This window comes from Euleptes europaea, chromosome 7 (assembly GCF_029931775.1).
Source record: "Euleptes europaea isolate rEulEur1 chromosome 7, rEulEur1.hap1, whole genome shotgun sequence".
NCBI lineage: Eukaryota > Metazoa > Chordata > Lepidosauria > Squamata > Sphaerodactylidae > Euleptes > Euleptes europaea.
In genome coordinates, this window is record NC_079318.1 from 20381112 (window position 1) to 20405427 (window position 24316).

A 24316-nucleotide genomic window follows, 5' to 3' on the forward strand; every position below is an offset into this window, starting at 1 on the left:
TACTGTCTTATTTCTTGTATTAGGATTGCCGGGCAGTGCATGGCAACGGCAGGAGGGCTGAGGGAGGGGGTACAGCATCACAGGAGAAATATCTTTGAAAAAAATGCAGCCTCATGTACTTACCAGAAGTGACAAAGGGTATTTCTAGGTATTGTCGAAGGCTTTCACGGTCAGAGTTCATTGGTTCTTGTAGGTTATCCGGGCTGTGTAACCGTGGTCTTGGTATTTTCTTTCCTGACGTTTCGCCAGCAGCTGTGGCAGGCATCTTCAGATGCCTGCCACAGCTGCTGGCGAAACAGCCCGGATAACCTACAAGAACCAATGGTATTTCTAGGAATTGCTGCTTTGGAGTTTCGGCGATTCCTAGACCTACCCTTTGTCACCTCCAAGAAGAACTTCTGATAAGTACACAGGGCTGCATTAAAAAAAAAAAATCCTGCCACTGCTCCAAATGGCAGCAGGCATTGGGACATGGGGGCAGGGGATTTCCCGCCCCCACCAGGGGCTTAGCAGCCCTACTTTGTATGTTTATTCTAGTGAAGGTGACGGTTGTATTGCAGATCACCTTTGTCCTGTGACTGGAACGGGGCCTGGAACAGATTAAGCTCCTACCACAAAGGTGCTCCCACAAGTGCCTCTTTTCTGTCTCTTGTAATAGTGTTTGGCTGCCATTCACTCCTATGGCAGGAGAAACCCTGCAAGTGGGGGTGTTGCTGTAGTGGATGGCAAAATTTGTCCATTGCTCTTGATACTGGGCAGCCAGACCTCAATTACAGGGGTCCTACTGGAGGTTGCGATGTAGCTCTGAGCAGAGAAACATAATACTTTGCAATTAAATACACTCTCTTTTTACATGCATGGGTTTGCTAGAATATATATGATAGAATATAGAATATATGACACAAATGTAGGGTTGCCAGGTCCCTCTTTGCCACTGGTGGGAGGTTTTTGGGGCGAAGCCTGCGGAGGGTGGAGTTTGGGGAGGAGAGGGACTTCAATGCTCTAGAGTCCAATTGCCAAAGCAGCCATTTTGTCCAGGCAAACTGATCTCTATCAGCTGGAGATCAGTTGTAATAGCAGGAGATCTCCAGCTAGTACTTGGAGGCTGGCAACCCTATATAAATGGGATTATATATTGCAATCATAACATTGAAAGCAGTCATGGATCACTACATTCCAAAAACAAATCAAAGCCTGAATAAGAGAGAGTAAGAGAAACAGTATGATAGGGTTGCCAACCTCCAGGTAGTAGCTGCTATTACAACTGATCTCCAGCTGATAGAGATCAGTTCACCTGGAGAAATTGGCCGCTTTGGCAATTGGACTCTATGGCACTGAAGTTCCTCCCCGCCCCAAACCTCACCTTCCTCAGGCTCCATCCCAAAATCCTCCCACCGGTGGCGAAGAGGGACCTGGCAACCCTAGAGTATGAGTTTGTGCAAGAGTGAAAGAGAGAATGAATGCCTTTATGAGATGTAGTTTTACAAAAGCTGGACAAATTCTGAGATTGGATGCAACTACCATACACCTATGTTTATCTGTTCATTGGATACCTCCCTTACCTGGACAATGGGGTGGACTGTGATTTTGTGCGGCTCTTGCTGAGCAGGCTCCTGCACCAAGCCGGAGGCGACGAAGCTGAATCCTCTGAAGAGGTGATGAGCATTAGCACTTGCGGGGACTCCTGGGGAATCTGCAGGGAGAGTGAGAAGCAGGGGGCCACTGGAGTCAGGACAAGGAAAGTACAAGCTGTACTCCCATGTTGCCTTTGTTGGAAGGCCATGCTAGGGAATAGCAATCACATCATGGAATAGCAACTCTCACAGAACAGTGGGCTCAGCAGTGAAGGTACAAAATGCACCTTTGAAGCAAAGAATAATGTAATTTAAAATAATACCATACTAACACCACTCCCCAAGCTTGTGATAACTTTTATTGCCAGAAACATAATTATGTTGGAAGCTGGCAATCTTTGGCATCCTTCCAGAGTGTGAGGTGGATTCTATCACTCCGCTGGTTTCCTAGATTTCCAAATGGGTGCAGATGTGTTGAAATTTCTCACCACTTGGGTGTACAACACAGATGAAAGCTCACTATCTGGTTATACTCCCACCACAGTAAATAAAGTACCACTTGGTAAACTGTATTCATCCCCTGGGAGGACCTTTTAGGGATGTTTACATGTTCAGTGTTAGTGATAGCCATCACATGATACCTGGTAGCCAACAGTGATAGATCCGTCACCTATTAGAAGTCGGTTCTGACTCTCACAATTAGTGAACAAATGCAGCTCTGCACTGCCCAGGCTAGCCTGATCTTGTCAGATCTCAGAAGCTAAGCAGGGTCAGCCCTGGTTAGTATTTGGATGGGAGACCACCAAGGAAGACCAGGGTTGCTGTGCAGAGGAAGGCACTGGCAAACCACCTCTGTTAGTCTCTTGACTTGAAAACCCCATAAGGGGTCGCCATAAGTCGGCTGCGACTTGACGGCACTTTACACACACACACACACACACACACACACACACACACACACACACACACACACACTTTCCTACAATGCCAGAGTAATGTGATAAGCCCTGTACTAAATACGAAGAACCACCCTCCATGCCAACATTACCCCAGTTTCTGTTGGGCTGATATTAGTGGGGTCCCATTCTACAGCATGGGCTCCTCAAATATGGTTTGTGGCATCCGCTCTATAGCATGGGAGTACAGTGAAATAAGAACCTCTATAAATTTTAATTTGACCTCTATTACTATAGTTGTCTCAGGTGGTAGGAGTGATGACTGGTCATAGAAATCTGAGAAATCTGCATTTAGGTATAACTGACCTAATGTGTGAATCTGGTTTTTGTACCACCACCATGTTTTTGTACCACCACCATGTCAGAAATCCATACAGGAAAAGAGCACAGGTATCCAGACTAAATTGGCAATTTCGACTGAGACTTCCTTCCCACTTCAAGTTCAGACCCCCTTGTGTTATTTCTCAGAGCATCCTACCCTCCAGGAGCAGTATTTCATGGAGATCTGTGGACTGCATTGGGAGGGAGGAAGCAAGGCCCCATTACCACATGAAGCTGCCTTATACTGTCTACTCAGACTGGCAGCAGCTCTCCAGTGTTTCAGGCAGAAGTCTTTCAAATTATCTACTGCCTTCTTCTTTTAACTGCAGATGCTGAGATTGAACCTGGGATACTTCTGGAGAGGAAAACAGGCCGGTGTTTTATTTTTCCTTAGAACTTTAATATTTCCAGTTATGTGTAAACTATTTGGATTACAGGAAGCCAAAGAATATACACAACTGGGCATACATAATATTCTAGGAGTTCTGAGTAAGGAGCAGCCACTTTTTTTTTTTAATCATGTGTGAGCGTAGTACAGATTAGGACCATGGTGAAAGAGTAGGGGGCTTTAAAACCTTTGTCCCACACCATTTTCCTAATCAAAACCAGCCCCAGAGGAATGCTATTTGCCTTGTAAAAATACACTTATATCAGTATCAGGTGCACGTGCAGTTTTGCAGCAGGGCAAACAGCACTGGAAAAAATGGCGTAGGGCTAAAGGATTAAAATCCCCCTACCCAATCTGACATGGGTCCCTGCATACATGGTATGTTTAAAAATCCAACCCCACCCTCCACCCCCAAAAAACAACAATGCTGGGTGCTGTGTACATGGTATTCCCAGCGCACTGTGTAGTTTGGGCCTGAGTTTCCTGTGTCTAAATTTAGTCTCTGAGGCATCTGTGGAAGAACAATATACCTGCTGAGTTGATACTTGAGTTCTAGAAAGACCCAGTGTCATTTTGAGTTTAGAATGAACTAAAAACTGTTTGACAGTATCCTAAAGGACTATTTAAAAACAACAACCCCAGAGTCATCAAGTCATAATACTCTTTGGAACAGATTGGCATTTCCTTTTATCTCTTGGTTTTAAATGAATGACTGACAGGAAGGCACCATTGTTTTCAAAACACATCTAGACATTCCATAGTTATCTTAAAATTCACAGTTTGCATTCATATCCCACAAAACTATATGCACATTTGATGGGAAGACTGAGTGAATCTACCAATGTGTTTTTCTTTCCTTTTCTGTCACATTTTGTGGTTACCTGTTGGTGTCCTTGAGGTGAATTCAGGGTCAAAATGAAAGGTGTCCTCTGGCCTTCCCACAGCAGGTTTAAATGGTGGCTTGATTTCTCTCCTATAGAGCTTCTGACCAAAAAAAAAAAAAGGTAGAATGGTCAACAGCCTGCACAAAATTAACCAAGCCTCAAAAAAAAATCTTTTAAATATATCCACTGTATCCTGAAAATAAAAACCCTTAAGAACAACTCCAAGATAAAAAGTCACCTTGGATTTGCTTTTTTTTGGTATACAGAAGGGCATCAACAGCTTTGTCCTTTCAGAATAATGTCCCTTGTCCATTAGTAAACAGTGACCAGAAATACAGCCATTTACCACTTACAGTATTCTTTCTGTACATAGAAAAGCACTTGGGAAATGAAATAACAGCTAAGCACTAGTGTGCTAGTGGGGTGCTTTATTGCCCCCACCATCCTTAACATACTGGGATTTAAAAAAAAGAAGGATCATTAATTTTGCAAAGGAAAACTGATCCAGGGAAGCGCTGCAGTTAAGTGGGTGTCAATGGAAAACATTTAACATACCACAGGCAGATACAGTGAGGGAAAAAAGTATTTGATCCCCTGCTAAATTTGCCCGTTTGCCCTCTGACGAAGAAATGACCAGTCCATAATTTTAATGGTAGGTCTATTGTAGCTGTGAGAGACAGAATAACAACAGGAAAAACCCCAGAAACCCAGAAGACAAAAGTCAGAGATTTATGTGCATTATATGAGTGAAATAAGTATTTGATCCCTTTGCAAAAGATGACTTAGTACTTGGTGGCAAAACCCTTGTTGGCAATTACAGAGGTCAGACGTTTCTTGTAGGTGGCCACCAGGTTTGCACACATCTCAGGAGGTATTTTGTCCCACTCCTCTTTGCAGATCCTCTCCAAGTCAGTAAGATTTCGAGGCTGATGTGTAGCTACTCGAACCTTCAGCTCTGTCAGACCTCAGCAACACATTGCATTTCTTGTAAAGGAACTTTATTCTAGACGTTGCAGCGAGTTAAAAGTTTTATTCAGAAAGTCAGCGAGTTCAGCAAGTCATAGAAACTTAAGGCTAGAATACAGGCATGGGGAAAACTCGGTACATATATAGGGTAAATACAATGGGGTTGATTAGGTTTTAGATACAAAGAAACAATATAGAAGTTAACTGCCGGTAACGACTTAAGACAACCATACAGGAAATTAACGTGTGCAATAACTGGCTGATCTTCCCGAGCTCCCGGCATTGTTCCGCGGGACCTGGTATCAGATCAGCGATTACTCGGGCGGGTCTCCATTGAGGTGCAGATGTCGGGTGGGAGACCGAGTGCAAAACGGGGGGGGGGGGGAGACGGAGTGTACAAAAACTCCATTTTGTCTGTGCGGGGAACCATCTTGTTTTTACCTGGAGCCGACAGAGAGCCTAGCTGACCAGCTCCCTCCACAGATTTTTGATGGAATTAAGGTCTGGAGACTGGCTAGGCCACTCCAGGACCTTAATGTGCTTCTTCTTGAGCCACTCCTTTGTTGCCTTGGCCGTGTGTTTTGGGTCATTGTCATGCTGGAATACCTATCCTCGACCCATTTTCAATGCCCTGGCTGAGGGAAGGAGGTGCTCACCCAAGATTTGACGATACATGGTCCCGTCCATCGTTCCTTCGATGCGGTTAAGGTGTCCTGTCCCCTTAGCAGAAAAACACCCCCAAAGCATAATATGTCCCCCTCCATGTTTGACAGTGGGGATTCTTGGGGTCGTAGGCAGCATTCCTCCTCCTCCAAACTTGGCGAGTTGAGTTGATGCCAAAGAGCTCGATTTTGGTCTCATCTGACCACAACACTTTCACCCAGTTCTCCTCTGGGTCATTCAGATGTGCATTGGCAAACTGCAGACGGGCCTGTACATGTGCTGTCTTGAGCAAGGGGACCTTGCGGGCTCTGCAAGATCTCAGTCCTTCACGGCATAGTGTGTTACCAACTGTTTTCATGGTGACTATGGTCCCAGCTGCCCTGAGATCATTGACAAGTTCCCCCCGTGTAGTTCTGGGCTGCTTCATCACCATTCTCATGATCATTGCAACTCCAAGAGATGAGATCTTGCATGGAGCCCCAGACCGAGGGAGGCTGACAGTTAGGGTTAGGGTTAGGGTTGTCACCTTCTCACCAAGCTGCTTGGCAATAGTCTTGTAGCCCAGTCCAGCTTTGTGCAGGTCTACAATCTTGTCCCTGACATCCTTGGACAGCTCTTTGGTCTTGGTCATGGTGGCTAGTTTGGAATCTGATGGATTGATTGCTTCTGTCGACAGCAGAACCCTAACCCTAATCTGGCTGGTTGATAGGGGATCAAATACTTATTTCACTCATTATAATGCACATCAATCTCTGACTTTTGTCTTCTGGGTTTCTGGGGGTTTTCCTGTTGTTATTCTGTCTCTCACAGCTACAATAAACCGACCATTAAAATTATGGACTGGTCATTTCTTCGTCAGAGGGCAAACGGGCAAATTTAGCAGGGGATCAAATACTTTTTTCCCTCACTGTAAGTGCTTGGGATCAAAAAATAACTTCACATTATTAATAAAGATACATGTATGAAACAGACTGTTGTGCAACACTGATTTTGATCACCATAAACACAGGTTTTATTTGGCCACATTTCACTGCCCCAACATACAATGAAATTTGGCATGGCTAGTGAATATACCCCTAATATAAATTGCGTAAGTTGTTCCTTAGTTCTTTTTTCATAGGAGAAGATGAGAGGACTGCCATTTATAAGCCAGTGTTAAAACCCCTTTCCTTTGAGCTTAGCAGAACTGTACAAGTCAAAGAAAGTTTTGATTTGTTTAGTTGTATATGAAATTATTTTGAAAAATAATTGCTGATTTTGTTCTATTTGAGTAGTTTACCCAGTGTTTCATAGATACAGGGATAAAGAGTCTTTCATATAATTAAAATGTGCCTGACCACATTTTAAAAGGTAAAGGTAAAGGTCCCCTGTGCAGGCACCGGGTCATTCCTGACCCATGGGGTGACATCACATCCCGAAGTTTTCTAGGCAGACTTTGTTTACGGGGTGGTTTGCCAGTGCCTTCCCCAGTCATCTTCCCTTTACCCCCAGCAAGCTGGGTACTCATTCACCGACCTCGGAAGGATGGAAGGCTGAGTCAACCTTGAGCCGGCTACCTGAAACCAACTTCCATTGGGATCGAACTCAGGTCGTGAGCAGAGCTTGGATTACAGTACTGCAGCTGACCACTCTGCGCCACTGGGCTCTTTGACCACATTTTACCTTTGGAATAATATTCCTACAAGGCCCAATTCAATGGTAATAGTGGTGAAGCACAGTTAAATGATAGAAGGGATAGTTTTCTTGGGGAGGGAATTGCTGTGTCACCAAGACCTTTTTTAAGAGGGAGTAATTGCCCCAGGCCTCAAACACGGAGAGGGCCACACCAACACTGACAAACAGTTCTGTATTTCAGCACCTGAATCTTTTTCTTTCTAAGACAATAACACCATTCAGTGAAATAGTAACCCTAGGGCTGAGTAGGCTTGCCAACTTCAGCTTGGGAAATTCCTGGAGATTTGAGGGTGGTGCCTTGGGAGGCAGCTTGGCGGGCATGTAATACCATACAGTGCATCCTCTGATGCTGCCATTTCCTCCAGGGGATCTGATCTCTGTAGTCTGAAGATCAGTCGTAATACCAGGAAATAGAAACCCTAAGGCTGAGTTATTTTAGTAGTTAGGATTTGCACCATGTACCAGTTACTGGGTCACTGACTTCAGCAGAGGGATTTGCTCTTAATTGTTTGATGATGTGTCTGATGAAGACATTGTGTGTGTGTGCACGTGCGCACTGTCAAATCACAGCTGACTTATGGCAACCCCATACGGTTTTTGAGAGACTTTCAGAGGTGGTTTTCTGCCTCTGCATGGGCTGAGAGAGTTCTGAAAGAACTGTGACTAGCCCAAGGTCACCCATCAGGCTTCATGTGGAGGAGTGGGGAATTGAATCCCGTTCTCCAGATTAGAGTCCTCCACTCCTAACCACTACCTAAAACCAATAGTGCAAAGAATACTTGTTGGCTCAGCTGAAGTTCACAATAGGCAGTACTGCCAGCTGTTTTTGAAAAACAAATTAAGTTAAGGTTCCCCAACCATTTAACAATGAGAAAATCCTATCTGAAGAAGTATTGTACTTTGCTAGTGAATCCATTACTATTTTTTGTTGTTGTTGATGTTTTCGTTTCTGAGACGCAATACAGTGCTTTATAATATTCTGGTGTTAAAATATAGTCTTTTGAAAAGTTTATATGGATAATTATTTAATGGATATGGATATTATATGGATAATTTATTTAAGAAGGCACTAATACTACAGTAAGAAGAAAAAAGTGGGGTCAAATGACCATTCAGCCCCCAGGCCCTCATGGGGATCTTTATGTATAGCATTTAAAAGACGGTCAGTGCTCAGGCCAGTGATACATAGGGGAAAAATGGTGCTCAGGCCAGTGATGCAAGAAAGCTGTTCAGGTCAATGACACACAAATGGATTTCCATGAACCAAATGTTCCCCCTCCAATCCAAAATACAGACAAAACAATGAATTCACTTCTAAAAAGTCGTCTCTGAACTACTGCACTGACAAAGTGCTACTGTCAGCAGGCAACAAAAATGGCATCAGTTTAGAGCTATGAATCACTTTTCCATTTCTGTGTTAATAAGCACGTATTAAATCATTTCTATTTTTAATCTAGGTTGATATTGATGATGGTTATATCTCTCAGGCAGCAAAACTGGGAAGAAAGCTTCCTCCTTTGCAGCAGGGTATGTCTGCCGGACGAGATGTGCTCCTTCACTGTATCATATCCGGTCATGAGTATGCAACTTGTGCTGGTCTCCTGCCCATCCACACCATGGATAAGGAGTTGTTCAGGAGGGTGTTTCTATAAAGGTAATAGGACTATACTATAACAGGAAGGCACTTTGTAAAGAAAAAGAGACTGTGGGCTACACCACTGTGTACAGGACTTCTGTTTCCTGCACATAACACCCTGCTGTCATATCACTGATTTCTACTGATGTAAAACCATGTTCTGCGTTGTATCTGCACCAGGGTTGTCAGCTCTGGTTGGGAAATACCTGGAGACTTTGGGGGTGGAGCCTGAGAAGGGTGGGGTTTGGGGAGGGGAGGGATGTCAATGGGGTATGATGCCATTGAGTCCATCTTCTAAAGAAGCCATTTATTCCAAGTGAACTGATCTCTATTACCTGGAGATTAGTTGTAATGGCGGGAGATCTCCAACTATCACTTGGAGGTTAGCCAAACAAACAGCACTTATGACCAAATCATTCCATTATCAAAAATATATTCTATCAAAACAAATTATATCTACTACTATTGCTAAGGTTCCAACAATGTTACAATATTACAAAGGTTCTAACAACACCAAACTGTGAACGTAACCCCAAAACGCCCAGTGGTCAAAGCAGTCCCACAAGAGGTTTTTTTTGATCACTTGGAGGTTGGCAACCCTAACCTACACTCTGTAGCATGTATAAGATCCTCTGCATATTCTGATTTCTGTAATCCTAGTCCTAGTATATTTCTTATTAGCTGTCTCATCATATTGATTGTATTAACTTAAGGTGCATTCTCCATTTTGAGTCTCAGTGAGAAAGGAAGACTATATGGTAAATAAACAATTTTTAAAGGCCAAAAATGAAGCTGCCTTGGATGCAGTGCCCACACAATCCAAAGGACAATGCCCGCATACCTTCTTTTTCAGTGGGCATCTCCAAAACTACTAGTTTACTGCTAACATGCTGAACCAGCAGCAAGAGAGGCCCCCACACTGTCAAGGCACAGCTCAAGGGGATTTGATTAAAAACACCATTTCTATCATGGGCATGTCAAAGTCAAAACTGAAATGGGTGAAGAATTTAGCAGGGAAAGATAAAACAGTGGTAGCACTTTCTTTCAAGAAGGTTTTAATTGCTGAGGGGGGTGCTATGTGCTAAAGATGTCTCTTTTTTTTCAGATGGCCAGCCAAATCTAGAACTCTGAGTCTGCACCACATTGAGCACTCCCCTCCCACAGATGTGAGTGGGGCAAGCGTTATGGTCAGGGGTCCAGATGTGCATTGCAATCCCAATATCATGCAAGGTAATGCAAGATAAAAGCCAACATTTAAGGGGATTCTTCTCAATTATAAAACAAACAAACTCGGATTGACTTAATCCAGTTAAACAGTTATCTGAATTAAATATCCTCCAAATATTCCCACAAGTGAAATACTGTAATGATTATTTTAATAAATATTTTTCTTAAATGCTTTGTATTTGTAAATGCAGAACAGGCACCAGTGCCACTGGTTGGTATCCTATGCTTGCTTAGCAGCGGAGAAATATATAGAAACCCCCCCAACTCCAATGTTTGGAGAGCGTAGCAATTGCACTAGAGTCCATAGCCACTCTGTTGCAACCCAACAATCATGGAGCAGCACGTGGAAGACACTCTCATGTCAACCACACATGGAAGCAGCCAACCGCTGCATACATTATGTTGGTGTAGGGTTTACTTAGTATCTTAAACTGTTCGTTGACAGAGCTTACAATTGTGCTGCTAATTGGCTGGCAGCCATAAAATACATATTTAAGTTAATAAAGAGAATTTTATTTGGCTACTATTTTGTATGTTATGTTTTTGTGTGTGCTGAAACAACATTTATATCATGTATGAAATGTTCCAGAAATAACATACGTATGTAAAGTGTTATCAACTTGCAGCTGACTTATGGCGACCCCAGCAAGAGACTTTCAAGGCAGGTGGGAAGAGATCTGGTTTTCCATTACCTTCCTCTTCAGAGTCTTCCGTGGTCATCTCCCATCCAACCCTGTTTAGCTTGCAAAAACTGACAAGGTCCAGCTATACCATGCCACTTTCCCTCCTCAGAAGTAACATACATATACATGGATTAAGAGTGTACATATATGAAACTGCCTTATACTGAATCAGACCATTGGTCCGTCAAGACTGGCTACTCAGTCTGGCAGTGGCTCTCCAGGGTCTCAGGAAGAGATCTTTCATATCACCTACCACCTGATCCTTTTAACAGGAGATGCGAAGGATTGCACACAAAACCTTCTGCATGTCAAGCAGGTGCTCTACCAACAAGCTATGTCCCCCTCCCCAACATGGTACAGGATAGTTAGACATTACTTTTCTTACTTTTGTGGAAGAAAAGCAGTCTGAATACTTTTTGAACATATTCAATGGGGAATGCAAGAAAACTTTCTTTTCTTTAATTAAAAATATATTAATATTCATGGCCTGGCTCTTTGGTACTGATGAAGGCTAACTGCTGAGAGAGGGGAAGAAAAAGTCCAAGATACTCAGTCAAAGAATAAACTGAGCTCATCACTGACCTTTTCTGTAACAATAGCAATCAGAACAAAGCAACTAAGCTAGCTCAATTCTTCTTCTCTAATCCTTTCCCTATCCACAAAGTCTTGTTTAACAGCCGGATGCATCATTATAATAAAACACAAAGGGCTATACCTCATGCTGATTCATATTCTGGAAAGCATAAAGTCAAACAGAACATCTGCTGTTATTTCCCCCCTGCAAGGTACATTCATGACCCCCCAAAAATGGCATAGCCAAACTATGGTAGGAATGAAAACTGCTCTTCAGTACAAAAACAACCAGGCTAAAATATCAACGTTAGGACCAGGATCTTAATTATACTGGATGTATCTCAGAGAAATGTCCTCCAGATTTTGTGCTCATTATGTAGAGATCAACTCATTTAATTGCATAGAAACAGGGGTCCACACAATGTTTTTAAGTTCAGGGTATGATCAATAGTTTCTTATTTCATCAAAGTGTAGGATAGATTTTTTTCCGAATTAAAACGATAAAGAATATTTTATACATCTGTGAGATAGCTGAGGATGCCAGCCATATTGTCAGTTATCAGTTTATGACAGCTTCTATCTACTTTTTGTCCTGCTTACAGCTGAACTTCATTAATACCTAGATCTACAGCTAAAGCAAAAAATGGAGAAAAACTCTGGTGTGAGTTACATGGTGTGGGCTAGCTTCTTCGTGTCTCTGTTAACGTTCTGTGAATATTTTGCCCTTATTTCTTGAGGTTTCTATGACAATGGTTCAGATGTTTCAGAAGAGAGGGTGTTACAAAGCAGGGAATATAATGGGAGCTTCTTCAATCAGAATGGAGATCAAAAGCTTTTTTTGGGTGGGGGGGAGAGAAAGAGAGAGAGAGTTCTGTTCATATGCCCAGTGAGTAAGTCATATGCAGTGAGTAAGTCAGCGTGAGTAGGACATGTTTCTGCACATCTTGTTAAAAGTGTTCTCTACATGTCATTTCTCCCAAGCTGATACAGCACTGTTTTGATAGACTACAGGAATTCAAAGTTTGTGTTGTCACGCCATTTACCTGGTATCTCTGACCACATGGTCCATAAAAGAATATGTACAGAGAAGAAGTATTCCTTTTCATAAGCTATCCTGTTCACTTTTTCTATTGCTCATCATGATCAAAGCCCTGATGTGTGACTCTCACATTTTGTGCACTCCAGCTGCTCCAATTTACAGACTCAACAGGGGGCAAAATATATATGGAATCTTGAGAATCAAGATATTTTCAGAAAAACTCAGATAAATAGATGGCACAAATAGCAACTCAAATAGACAGCTGCTAAACCACTTGGAGATGGGAATGGGCACAATGCCCATAATGTTCAGAAAACTGAGAAAGTTGTGCTAGTGATCAGTTTTCCTGTGCCAGGACAAATGCTAAATTTGGGGCTTCATGTCTAACTAATTATATAACACAGTTATTTTTTCTATTTAGTTACATACATTCCAGTCTATGGTGGCAAAGAAAGGATGCCGTTTAATTTCTTCAACACCATCAAGCCCAGCACCTGCAAAAGCAATAAAAAAGAGAGGAGTGGAGTTAAAATAGCTATGTTGGTACTGAATATATGTTAAAACAAAGAGTACAGTAACAGCAGCAGCACCAGAAGCCATAACCACCAATACTGAAATGATGCCTTTCTGCCTTCTTCCAAGAAACCCCATCATCCTACCATCATGGGATTATAGCCCTTTGAAAACAGCAGGTATTTTTGTCCAGGGGTCTCTCCATAGCATGAGTCCCCAACCCTTTGAGCCCAGGAGACCTTTGCAATTCTGACCCAGGGTGGTGGGCACAATCAGAAAATGGTTGTTGCAAGAGGCAGAGCCAACCACAAAATGGAAGGGAGGGCAGTTATAGATAAGTCTAATCGTACCTCTTCAGCATTTCAAGCAGAAGTTCTGTTTAACAGGATGCCTTTTAATCTGCACAGCCAATCAGAAGCCCTGCTAGGCAAAACCCCTACCTAGCCTTGCGTACTTTCTAAAAGCATTTAGCGGGCACCAGAAAAGGCGTTAGCAGGTGCTATGGCACCCACGGGCACCACATTGAGGACCCCTGCTCCATAGTAAGAGTCACCTGCAAGCTGAAGCCATATTTTAAAGCCCTAGAAAGAAATCATAAGTAGTGGCCATATGATGTGTCCCTTCCTTTAAATTGTCTTATATAAAGTCAGACTACCGATCCATCTCACCAAGTATGTCCTATCTCTCCAGCTCAACAGGACTCAAAGTGGCTTATACTGTTAAAAACCACCTTAATCTAAAATCCACAAAAAAACTTCCATGCTCAGATACACGCTCAGTACATGTTGGACACAAGTACTTTGTATTGTATAAGATATGCTGATTTTCCCTGTAGGCATGTTTGTGTTTATCACTGCACATCTACTTCTTTCATTCCATTTGACAAGTATTCCATGTACGTCTCCTTTTATGGTCGCTTTCAGTATATTTAGCTTGTTTGATTTCAGCACGTCAAGAAAATCAGTAATAATTAACCAACTTTGATTTGATTGAGAGTGCCATATATTTTGGTTGATTTGTTTTCACTAAATAGTGTTATCCATTATCCTGCTAAGAAAGAAACACCTGGAAAATGAAGGTGCTGCACTGCAATTTGGGGGCCATTCCTGTTAGATGCTGTGTGTTTCTTCCCAGCACTTTCCACTTTCTTCACTGTAGTTAAAAGACAGCCAGCTGCTTGCAGAAGGCATGAAACCCTTCAGAATATCAGCCGGTTTCTTTGTAATATTTGTTCTTACTGGAAAAGAAGCAGACTGTTTTGTTAGAGGTCTTGTCGACTAACGGCTTTGTAAAGGATGACATCTGCTTTTCCCGCATATAAGATGTTAGCTGTGTTTGCTAGTGCAGTGATCAGGAACGGCTTCCCACCATCTGTTCATCATTTTCCAGCTCCAAACAAAAATACTGTTTCTATTTTATGTGTGTGACTGACTGTCAGTCTTGTGTATATATGGTAGCTAGATTTGTGAGATATATCGTTTTAATTCTGGGTTTTGTGTTTCTTGGTATTTTAAATGCAGAGTAAACTGAACAGATACAAATGAAGACAACAGAGTTCGCAACTGGACATTTTGGTCCATAGCTTTATACTTAGGAAACTTTAAATACCCTCCATGTTCAGTGTGTACTCAAACCTGTTAGCACAATAGAGGGAGGGGCTTGTTCAAACAATCACTTTGATCATGATGGGTGCTTCTTTCCCTTCATGGATTTAACTACATTCATGGCAAACTGGTCAACTGAATTGTCTCCTGTATGTAAATTCCAGTTTTACTTGCCACCATATAGAGTTGCCTACCTCCAGGTACTAGCTGGAGATCTCCTGCTATTACAGCTGATCTCAAGCAGATAGAGATCAGTTCCCCTGGAGAAAATGGCCGCTTTGGCAATTGGACTCTATGGCATTGAAGTCCCTCCCCTCCCCAAACCCCGCCCTCCTCAGGCTCTGCCCCCAAAACTTCCCGCTGGTGGCAAAGAGGGACCTAGCAATCCTAACCACAAACCAGGGAATGAAGCCCATTTTCCTAAAGCCAGAACAATTCCTTATTTACAGTAACCAAGGTCTTGAACCTGGTTAAAACTAGCTCACACTAAGCTTTGAGGTCACACCACACTTAAAACCAAATACAGAAAGAAACTTTGTCCATTCTATTCTGTCAGGGAATAGTGGGGTTTAAAAAAACCCTCATCATGTCCCAGAACAAGCACCAATCAGAATAAAGCTGGTAGAGAAACAGTAACCACAATACTCGCCCTGTGGAACTATACCAATGGTTAGGACAGTGCAGGACAGTTATTTTAAGTACACTACAAGGTATTTTGGTCACATTATGAGAAGAGTCACTGGAGAAGACAGTCATGCTAGGAAAAGTTGAGGGCAGCAGGAAAAGAGGAAGACCCAACAAGAGATGGACGGACTCAATAAAGGAAGCCACAGCCCTCAATTTGCAAGATCTGAGCAAGGCTGTCAAAGATAGGACATTTTGGAGGACATTGATTCATAGGGTCGCCATGAGTCGGAAGTGACTTGACAGCACTTAACACACACACACACAAGGTATCAAAGCTTTTTAAAAACTGAAATCAGAAAAAAATATTTCTTTTCTGTCCCTAACTTCTATTGACTACTGTAAATGACACCCGCCCTATCAAAAACTGCTCTGGTGCTTTTAGCAGTAATTTAATGTTGAGCACTGAAATCTAATTGAAATAATTCATGAAAGAATATTGATTCAAATATTAGATATCAAAAGAGGGTGCACAATACTCCCATATGCTAAGGTGATGTTATTAATGGGCAAAAGCTACGTAATTAAAATTCCCATATAAAATTCTCGATCTCCATCCTCCATCAAGAAAAATTGTTTAACATTTAATTAGACACATATTATAAGATTTATACAGAAAAGCTAGGACCCCAAACATCACAAGTAAACAAATTCCCCTAAGGAAGAACAGAGAAATGATCTGGGAATTTTCATAGGACCTTCTAGTTAAATTACTTTTGTACCTTAATGGCTTCATCTTTAGTATTTTTCTAAAATATTATATACAGTCCTTAAATGAGAATAGTGTTAATTAGAATAAGTGGTTTTCCATTGTAAAATCTATCATCATTCTAGTGAAAAGGCAAAAAATTAACTGAGAAAAAGTGCACTTTTTTAATGCTCAGTAAGCTGCCTACTCAGCAAGCAAAAGCAAATATTTGATCCATAACTTCTTCTCTGTTATATTGTTAATGTAATTATCCTGCATTCACCATTCCAGAATATTGCCATATTTTACTATATAATAGTCTAAGCATAGACACTTCTATGAAAATTAACACTCCAATTAACAGTACTGAGGAAGCTTATGGGTTAAAACATATGGGTTAAACCTTGGCTCCTTGCATTAATGGGGCAACCTGATCAGCATGAGGTTCTCATAAGACTACACATGATCTCTTGGAACTGGATCCAGAGTATATAAGCACAGAATCAACTGCATGGAGGCAGCACCATTAGAGATTTGAAGTAGCAAGTAGGGCAGAGATACATGTACCTCAGAATGAACCTCACCTCACCATCTTCATTCACCTGACTACCTGTGGAATACCCAGCAAAGGGAGCTTTGACTCATGAAAGCTTATGCCATGAAAATCTTGTTGGTCTCTGAGGTGTTACTGGACTTGAATCTAGCTCTTCTACTGCAGACCAACAAGGCTACCATCTGAAACTGACTACCTGAGGAGGAAGGACCCTGTTGGATGGATATGGCCTGAAGTACTCTATTGAACTGGCAAACACTGGGATGAGAAAGGACAGAGCAAGGTCTGAGAGAACCTAAATCTGCTCAACCATACTAAATGGGGGTAACAGCTTCATTGCTATCTCCATCTGTTGCCAGTACTGAACAAGAGCTGCCAGAAGATGTCTTTTCCCCAATCCAGAAAGATCAAATAACATGTTAGCAAGGTCCCATCTCAGTAGAGAACATCCATTAATTATAGCTAAATAGTCATGCTGGCAGAAACCAGCTTCATTTTGTAAGCCATGTTAAATCCACCTTTTGAGAGAAAAGCAGAGTAACAACATTTAAATAAGTAAAGAAATCCCAGAATAGCCCCTGACTAGCCAATCAGTGGTCTCAAGTGGATCTGAAATTGGCCCATGAAATTTCCTCCATGTTGGGCTCATCTATTACCTGGTGTGCATACATGACACAGATACAAGATAATGAAAGATATGTATGTTTTTCAAAGCAAAGTGAAGAGCAAGTTACCAGGTTCTTTATCACACTTGCTCATAGAGATTTCTTAAACAAAATCCACATGGATCATAAATTTCATGAAATCTTTTCTACATGAACTCATATGAATATTTTCATAAACATCCCTAGGATGTTATACTAGGAGAGAGTCTTTTTAAAAAAGATAGTTTATGGTAAATTGACAGTATTAAAAATAGCTTGGTAGAGTCATCTCTACTGGACCCAATTTCAATGGAGTTAGTCATAACCATCAAGGCAAATGACAGTTTAATTGTGGCTGAATACCCCTCCAGTTCAGAATAAATTATTTTAGCTTTGCATTCAAGAACCACATGTTGGCCTTCATGACTTTCAGAAATTGAGATACACAATTTATATAAAACATAACAACATTATAAAAACAATTTTTGTAGACAAACATTTATTATTTCCCCCCTCTGCACTGTCATTTCTAACAAAATGGTACAGAATTATGCAGGAGCAAAGGGAACCAAAATCTGAGAGCTTTCCTGCTCCTCAGGATTCATGTCATTAAGGAATGCAAGATCAACAGCTCAGCCAGATGGTAGTGAAATTAGACTGCCAAGAATCCCATTAACAACTGTTTGCCAGCATACTCAAGCAAGGTCTGTTGGGTGGGTGTGGGGATCAACGTTGCTATGTAGTAGGCCTTTGTCACGCCATTTCAAGTGGTGAAGCAGCTACAGGATGTAAGCCAGCAAAAAAAAAATCATCTTTCCTATCTGACTTTCCTTTTGGCTCAGACCGGATCACATTATCTACTTAATGTAGCTTTGCATGTTTGTTTCCACTCTCAGAGCCTTACTGCACTCAGCCTTCCAGGGGATTTTTTAAAGTTGGACAGCGGAAGGGCTTGTCGCCGGACTCACGGGGCCCACCGCCGCCGCGCCAAGAAGCCCAGGGAGGGGGGGACGGGCGAAGGGGAGATACTCTCTGGGGTAGACTGCCCCGCCTCACCCCCAGATGCCCCGGAGAAGGGGGGTGCGGGAGGGCTTCTCGCCAGACTCCCGGGGCCCGCCGCCGCTGCACCAAGAAGCACCCCAAAGAAGGGAGGCTGGCTGGGCTGGGCTGGGGGGGGTGAGGGCTTCTCGCCGGACTCGCGGGTCCTGCCGCCGCGCCGAGAAGCGCCTCGGGTCATTACACGGGGCACATGGGAAAAGTGGGAGTAGACCCCATTATTAGTGACGTCACTTAAACGGAGCAAACCAATACACCGCTTGTAAAGGGTTTTTGGATACCACGGAAAATAAACGGTTGGAAGACGTCTTCACAGCTGAAGTGCGAACACCATTTTTTAAAACACTTTCAAACTCTTAATAAATCAGTGGGAAAACACTGAAAGTGGGAACAGATTTGTTTACAACATTTCCAAACTCTTAATACATCGCTGGAAATACAAATTGCGGTAAGCCCCTCAGTCAGAAAGTGGTAATATGGCTTAGGTATGTTAGCCAATTTTCATGTCTTCCCACAGTCACACTGTCCTGCATCTGATTCTCCAAACAAAGTGTAATTAGATGCCAAAATCTCCAGGGATGCTGATTCCAGTTAACTCCATATCCAACGAATGCTAAACAGCTATTTTTATTCCCTTGCCGTATCTTAACAAAAGCCAAGTTTCACTTTTCCTTTTCTTGGTTAAGTATTCTCTTTTCTGTTTTTGGTTTCAGAGGGTAGCCGTGTCGGTCTGCAGTAGAACAGCTAGACTGGAGACCAGTAGCACTTCAGAGACCAACCAGATTTTCAGGGTATAAGCTTTCGAGAATCAAAGCTCTCTTCATGAGACTTTTCTGTTTTAAGGTTCTGAAGCACTATATTGTTTGCAGTACAAATATAAATGAACTTTTAAAAAGGACATTGGACTATGCTAAGATAAAGTGTATATTACACATAAGCCATGTGTTTGTTACTGAACATGCTCAGCTGTGTACGAAGTTACCTATGCACAAAATAGTGCTGTGCATTCATGTTCACATCTGCACTGCAAGACGAGGAGCCAGTCTGCAGAACAGATTGACTATCTGCAGCGTATCACTCTGCCAAACCACACTGGATTCTTTTGGGTCACCCTGCACACTGTATTGGGGATCCAAGATTAAACCCTCTGTCATGTTATTTTATCTCTAAGCATCAAAATCTCATGCATGGATAAAACACATTGGACAAAAATTGGGTTGGGAGAGCTCTAGTGAAGTTATCTTCATACGTTTCAAACTATGATTCAGGAACAGGAGAAATTCAAGTACCAGCCAGGGAGCGTATCTTTATTCTTGCAACATGCAAGCTTCATTTATTAAGGTACTATGAAAGAACAGAAAAATCTGCTGTATCAGGCCAAGTCCATCCAGCAGGGGCCAACAAGATACGTCTAGAAACTCATGAGCAGGAAATAAGGGTGAGGGTCTTTCCTGTAGTCTGTTCTCTGCACATGATTGTTTGAGATGCATGCAATGCACTTGGTTGCTTCCACATTGACGTGTGAAAATGCATCCCTGCCACAGCAGAAGCAAGTGGCATGGGAATGGAGTCCGCACAGCCCATCCCGGGGCCACTCATTTGTGCTGCATGGAGCTTAACAACCCCTCATGCACCTGTTCTCTTTGAATCAAGTCTTATTCTTCAAAAAAAAAAAAGGGGGGGGGGGAAGCCGAACTCTTCATAAATTCATTCTTGATTTCCTTGCAATACTTTCCAGCACACTGTTTGGCTTCATTATTTATACATTATAACAAACGTAAATGAACTGCCATGGAAAACAAACTACATATTAACATTTGACTGAAATTTGTCAGTACATTATGCGGAACAGACATAAAACAAATCCCCATACCTAATCTGTTGGATGGGTTTCTTTTGAAAAGAGCTCGCAGCAAACTCTGGGCTTCTATACTCAAAAACTGAGGCATTCCTAGCTTCGCTCTGAAAGAAAATAATATTTGAAAATGTGATAATTGTGAGATGGTGAGAATTAATACAGATACACAAGCATACATACCCTGAATCACAAAGGAGTTTCCTAACATATTAGATATTGTTTTAATTTATTCATTTAAAATTATATATTTAAGAATACCAAGATGGTATACAATTTAAAACAAACAAAAAACCAAAACCCAATATAATAAAATTGGCACTTTGCAGAAAAGATAGCTATTAAAATGGATGAAGTTTTTTTTAATGCCCATCACTTGTTTTAAGTTGCTTACAGCGCCATCCTAAGGGCTGAAGGGGCATAGGGGGCAGAGTGACCCCTATGCCAGCATATCTGGCAGATATGCCAGTGCAGAGCACAGTGCCGCTGTGCTGCTGTTGCACACTGGCACATCTGCAGTGCAGGGCACTGCACCGGCATAAAAAGGGGCGGTTCAAGGGGTGGGACCCACATTAGTCAGTTCCCTGTGCCCTTTGGGACTGGGAATGCCCCCTTTTTATGGTGCAAAGTTGCGCCATCAAAAATAGCGGCGCAGCCCATAGGGCTCCATGATAAGGGTTTTTAAAATGCCCCCCACCAGCGCAGCCCCACCACCATGGGTGAAAACTGCTCAAGATGCCAACTAAGGGAGTGACCAATGGAAAGGCTCTCAGGTCCTGGCCAAGCCCCCTCCCCAGGAACAAATGATGAACCCACACCCTTTATAATCTCTGGACAAGACAGCGCACACCTCAGAAAGTAGGGTGTGCAGCACGGGACACTGTCCGAAGCTTCCTGCCGTGTGGGCTTAGGGCGAGTGGTGCAGCACCTAGGTGGTGGGAAAAGCACAGAGAGAGCACTTTTCACCAGGGGGCGAGCACTTTGCCCCAACACCCATGGTGAGCATATTCCACAAACTCTGTATCACAGCTCTCCCAGTTCAGAATTCTTACAGGTACCACAGCTTTTCAGCCGGGACTCGACGGGGCATACATGCACTGACAGGTAAGCCAGCAGCTGCACCCCCAACCTCCTTCCCCCCTCCCCTTCTCGCCTGGCCGAAGCCACCCAGACATGGCGCCTCTCGCATCCATCCCTGGAAGCCAGTGGGGCCGGCAGGAGCCCTAGAACAACCCCCCAACGTTGCCCCCATGTACAAGGGGGTTCAGTGCATGGGGGCTGGGGCAGAACAGCTGCGGGGGGGGGGGCTTTTCCAAGTGGCTGGCTCTGCACTGTCCTGTCAGCCCTGCAGAGCGGATGGAGCTCATCATCCAAAAGATGGTGGACCTTTTGTGTGGACAGACCTTGGGGTGCCAAGTTCTCTGCCACAGAACCGAGGGCTCTCAGCCTAAAGTGCAAACAGTGCCTGGAGCTCCTGCAGGGTGTGGAGTGTTATATGTACAGACAACGCAGTGGTATAGGGGCCTGAGCCGCTGTGTAGAGGGATTGGAAGGCTATGATGAAGGTTGGTCAGACGTTGTCAGACTCGCTGACAGACGTGTCCAGCAGACTTGGGGAACATTGGGAATGGCCTCTATGGGTCCTGGGTGCCGGGTAGGAAAGTGCAGAGAGTTGGGGGGGGAGTGAGCAGCCAGCCAGGAAAGGCTCCCAGTTGCCTTAAGCATTGATAGGCTGTCTTTCAGCACTGGGAAGTTACGCCAGTAAATTTCAAAGGGTCTAGCAATATGGAGGCCTGGAGGGGCCAAGCAGCTCCTAGGAATGTTATTGAAGGGCCAACCTGAGATAAAGCCACGGAGACAGGCCTTCATAGGGGGTTGTTTACAAAAGGGATCAGGGTTGCACCCATTGCGCGCGCCAGGCTTCTGGCTGGCCATGTTGGATAAAATGCCACCCTAACGATAAAATGGGTGGTCTGCAAGTTTTCAGCCACCTCCTTTTCATCTCAGGGCCCAGTGCCCTCAAAGGTAGGAGAACCCACTAACAGTGAGGTGGGTTCACAGGGGAATGCTCCATGGAGAGAACAACCATCTGAACACACAGTTCCCTCTGTGTGTGTGTAAAGTGCCTTCAAGTTGCAGCTGACTTATGGCGACCCCTTTTTTGGGGGGGTTTCATGGCAAGAGACTAACAGAGGTGGTTTGCCAGTGCCTTCCTCTGCACAGCAACCCTGGCATTCCTTGGTGGTCTCCCATCCAAATACTAACCATGGCTGACCCTGATTAGCTTCTGAGATCTGACGAGATCAGGCTAGCCTGGGCCATCCAGGTCAGAGCCCTCTACATGCCCATTAAATATGTTACTCACAAGATGTGGGCATTCCTAGCTCTGAAGTCAAAGAAGCCCCTTCCCCTTTTCAGGGGACCATAGCAATGGTCAAAGGCAGAACACAACACTCTGAAGGGAGCCTTGGAAGGCTCCTCTCTCTGACCCCATGGGTCCACATGGCCATCCCTCTGGTCGTCTGGCATCTGCCTTAGCCGCAGCATTCTGCTGAAGAAGTCAGTGCCATGGATCATGGCTTCCCCACTCCCCCAAACATGTCCAGGTGACTATGGCCAGGCTGTGTGGATTCCAATCTGTAGGGACATGGATGGAGAAGGGGGCGCATGTCCACACGAAGCCCTCTTTTCGTATGGTCACCCTCATAGAGTGTTCTGGGTGCACCGCTTGTAAAGTCATGGGAAGGGGGAGTGGTTTTTGGGGGGTTCTTTGTAATGTCCTATGGGGGCAACTCCATGGCCCACATCTCCAATTTGCAAAAGCACTACACCCACAACATCTGGAAGTTTCTTTTTTTCTGGTTCCAACTAAGGGAAGGGAAAAAAAGGCCAGAATTATGTAAGACTGCAGAACTAATTTTCAAAACTATGTTTTACATATGGTATATCAGACTATGATCTCGTCAGATCTCAGAAGCTAATCAGGGTAGGCCCTGGTTAATATTTGGATGGGAGACCACCAAGAAATACCAGGGTTGCTGTGCAGAGGAAGGCACAAGCAAACCACCTCTGTTAGCCTCTTGCCAGGAAAACCTCAAAAGGGGTCGCCATAAGTCGGCTGCGACTTGACGGCACTTTACACACACACATATCAGACTATGGTGGTGCTGGTGAATAGGCAGACAATATTGGGGCAACATCACAGATCCTCAGTCCAAACAGGACTGATGGAACTATACAGTAAATATCTTAAACTGGGTTCCATGTTGAGTTTTGGGATTAAAACTGGGTCCTGAGTCTGGCACATTTCAAAATTACTGAGCCAGAATTTTCACATTCCCTCTCACACTCACTTCTCTGTGTAATGAGCATCTGAAATTCTTAATTTCTCTGTGAATGTCTCCTACATATTTTATATACGTAAATATGCTTAGTTCAAATAGTTTATTCAGAGCAAAAGAACACCTAGCAAGAAAGTTGGAATTTACAACTCACTTGAGAATGAGAGCCATAGTCTCCTTCCTGTCTTTCCCCTGGAATGGTAGCGATCCCGTCAACATTTCAAACTGTAAATGAACAAAGAAACAGTCAATTATGAATCTAACAGCAGCATGCATTCTGATTCTTTTCTTAAAATGATTTCTGTTCAGTTCATTCCCGAAACAAATGAGCGCTCTACTTAAACTGTATCAAGAAAGTTAAAGACGTCCAAACAACCACAGACAAGTCACAGGAACTGTTACCACAAGAAATATATTTTGACAGAGGAAATCAGAGAAAAACATAAATCGTTGCAAAAAAACACAGGGAAAGGACAAAGTACAGAGAAGTCTTTAAATGCGGTATTCGTCAGCCAGGGATAATGGCTAGAATGTACCATTTTGATTAATTATAAACAGGATGGACAACAAAATGGCAAATGGAGTTCTGTGTACATAAATATAACTTCTTAAAGACACTGATAAATGTGAACTGGCTGTGACTACACAGGACATAGATCATAGTAATCTTGGACAGTTTAATTAAAACATCAATTCAGTACACAGTAGCACTGGATAAAAAGGTAAACTCAGATTACCCGGAAAGGGGCTGGCAATGAAATGGCCAGTCTCCATGGTGTCTTTTTATAAATATCT

The 24316-nt window shown here is 43.2% G+C and overlaps 1 protein-coding gene across 1 annotated transcript in view; it reads right to left on the reverse strand.

Moving 5' to 3' along the window:
- RPS6KA2 (ribosomal protein S6 kinase A2) overlaps positions 1-24316 on the reverse strand; it is a 130604-nt gene that overhangs the window by 16978 nt on the left and 89310 nt on the right. Inside the window, exons 9-13 of the mRNA XM_056852341.1 lie at positions 23676-23746; positions 20200-20288; positions 13014-13078; positions 4121-4223; positions 1563-1693 (exon numbers count right to left, since the gene is read on the reverse strand). Of these exons, the coding sequence (XP_056708319.1) occupies positions 1563-1693; positions 4121-4223; positions 13014-13078; positions 20200-20288; positions 23676-23746 (459 nt within the window). The remainder of the gene's footprint in view (positions 1-1562; positions 1694-4120; positions 4224-13013; positions 13079-20199; positions 20289-23675; positions 23747-24316) is intronic.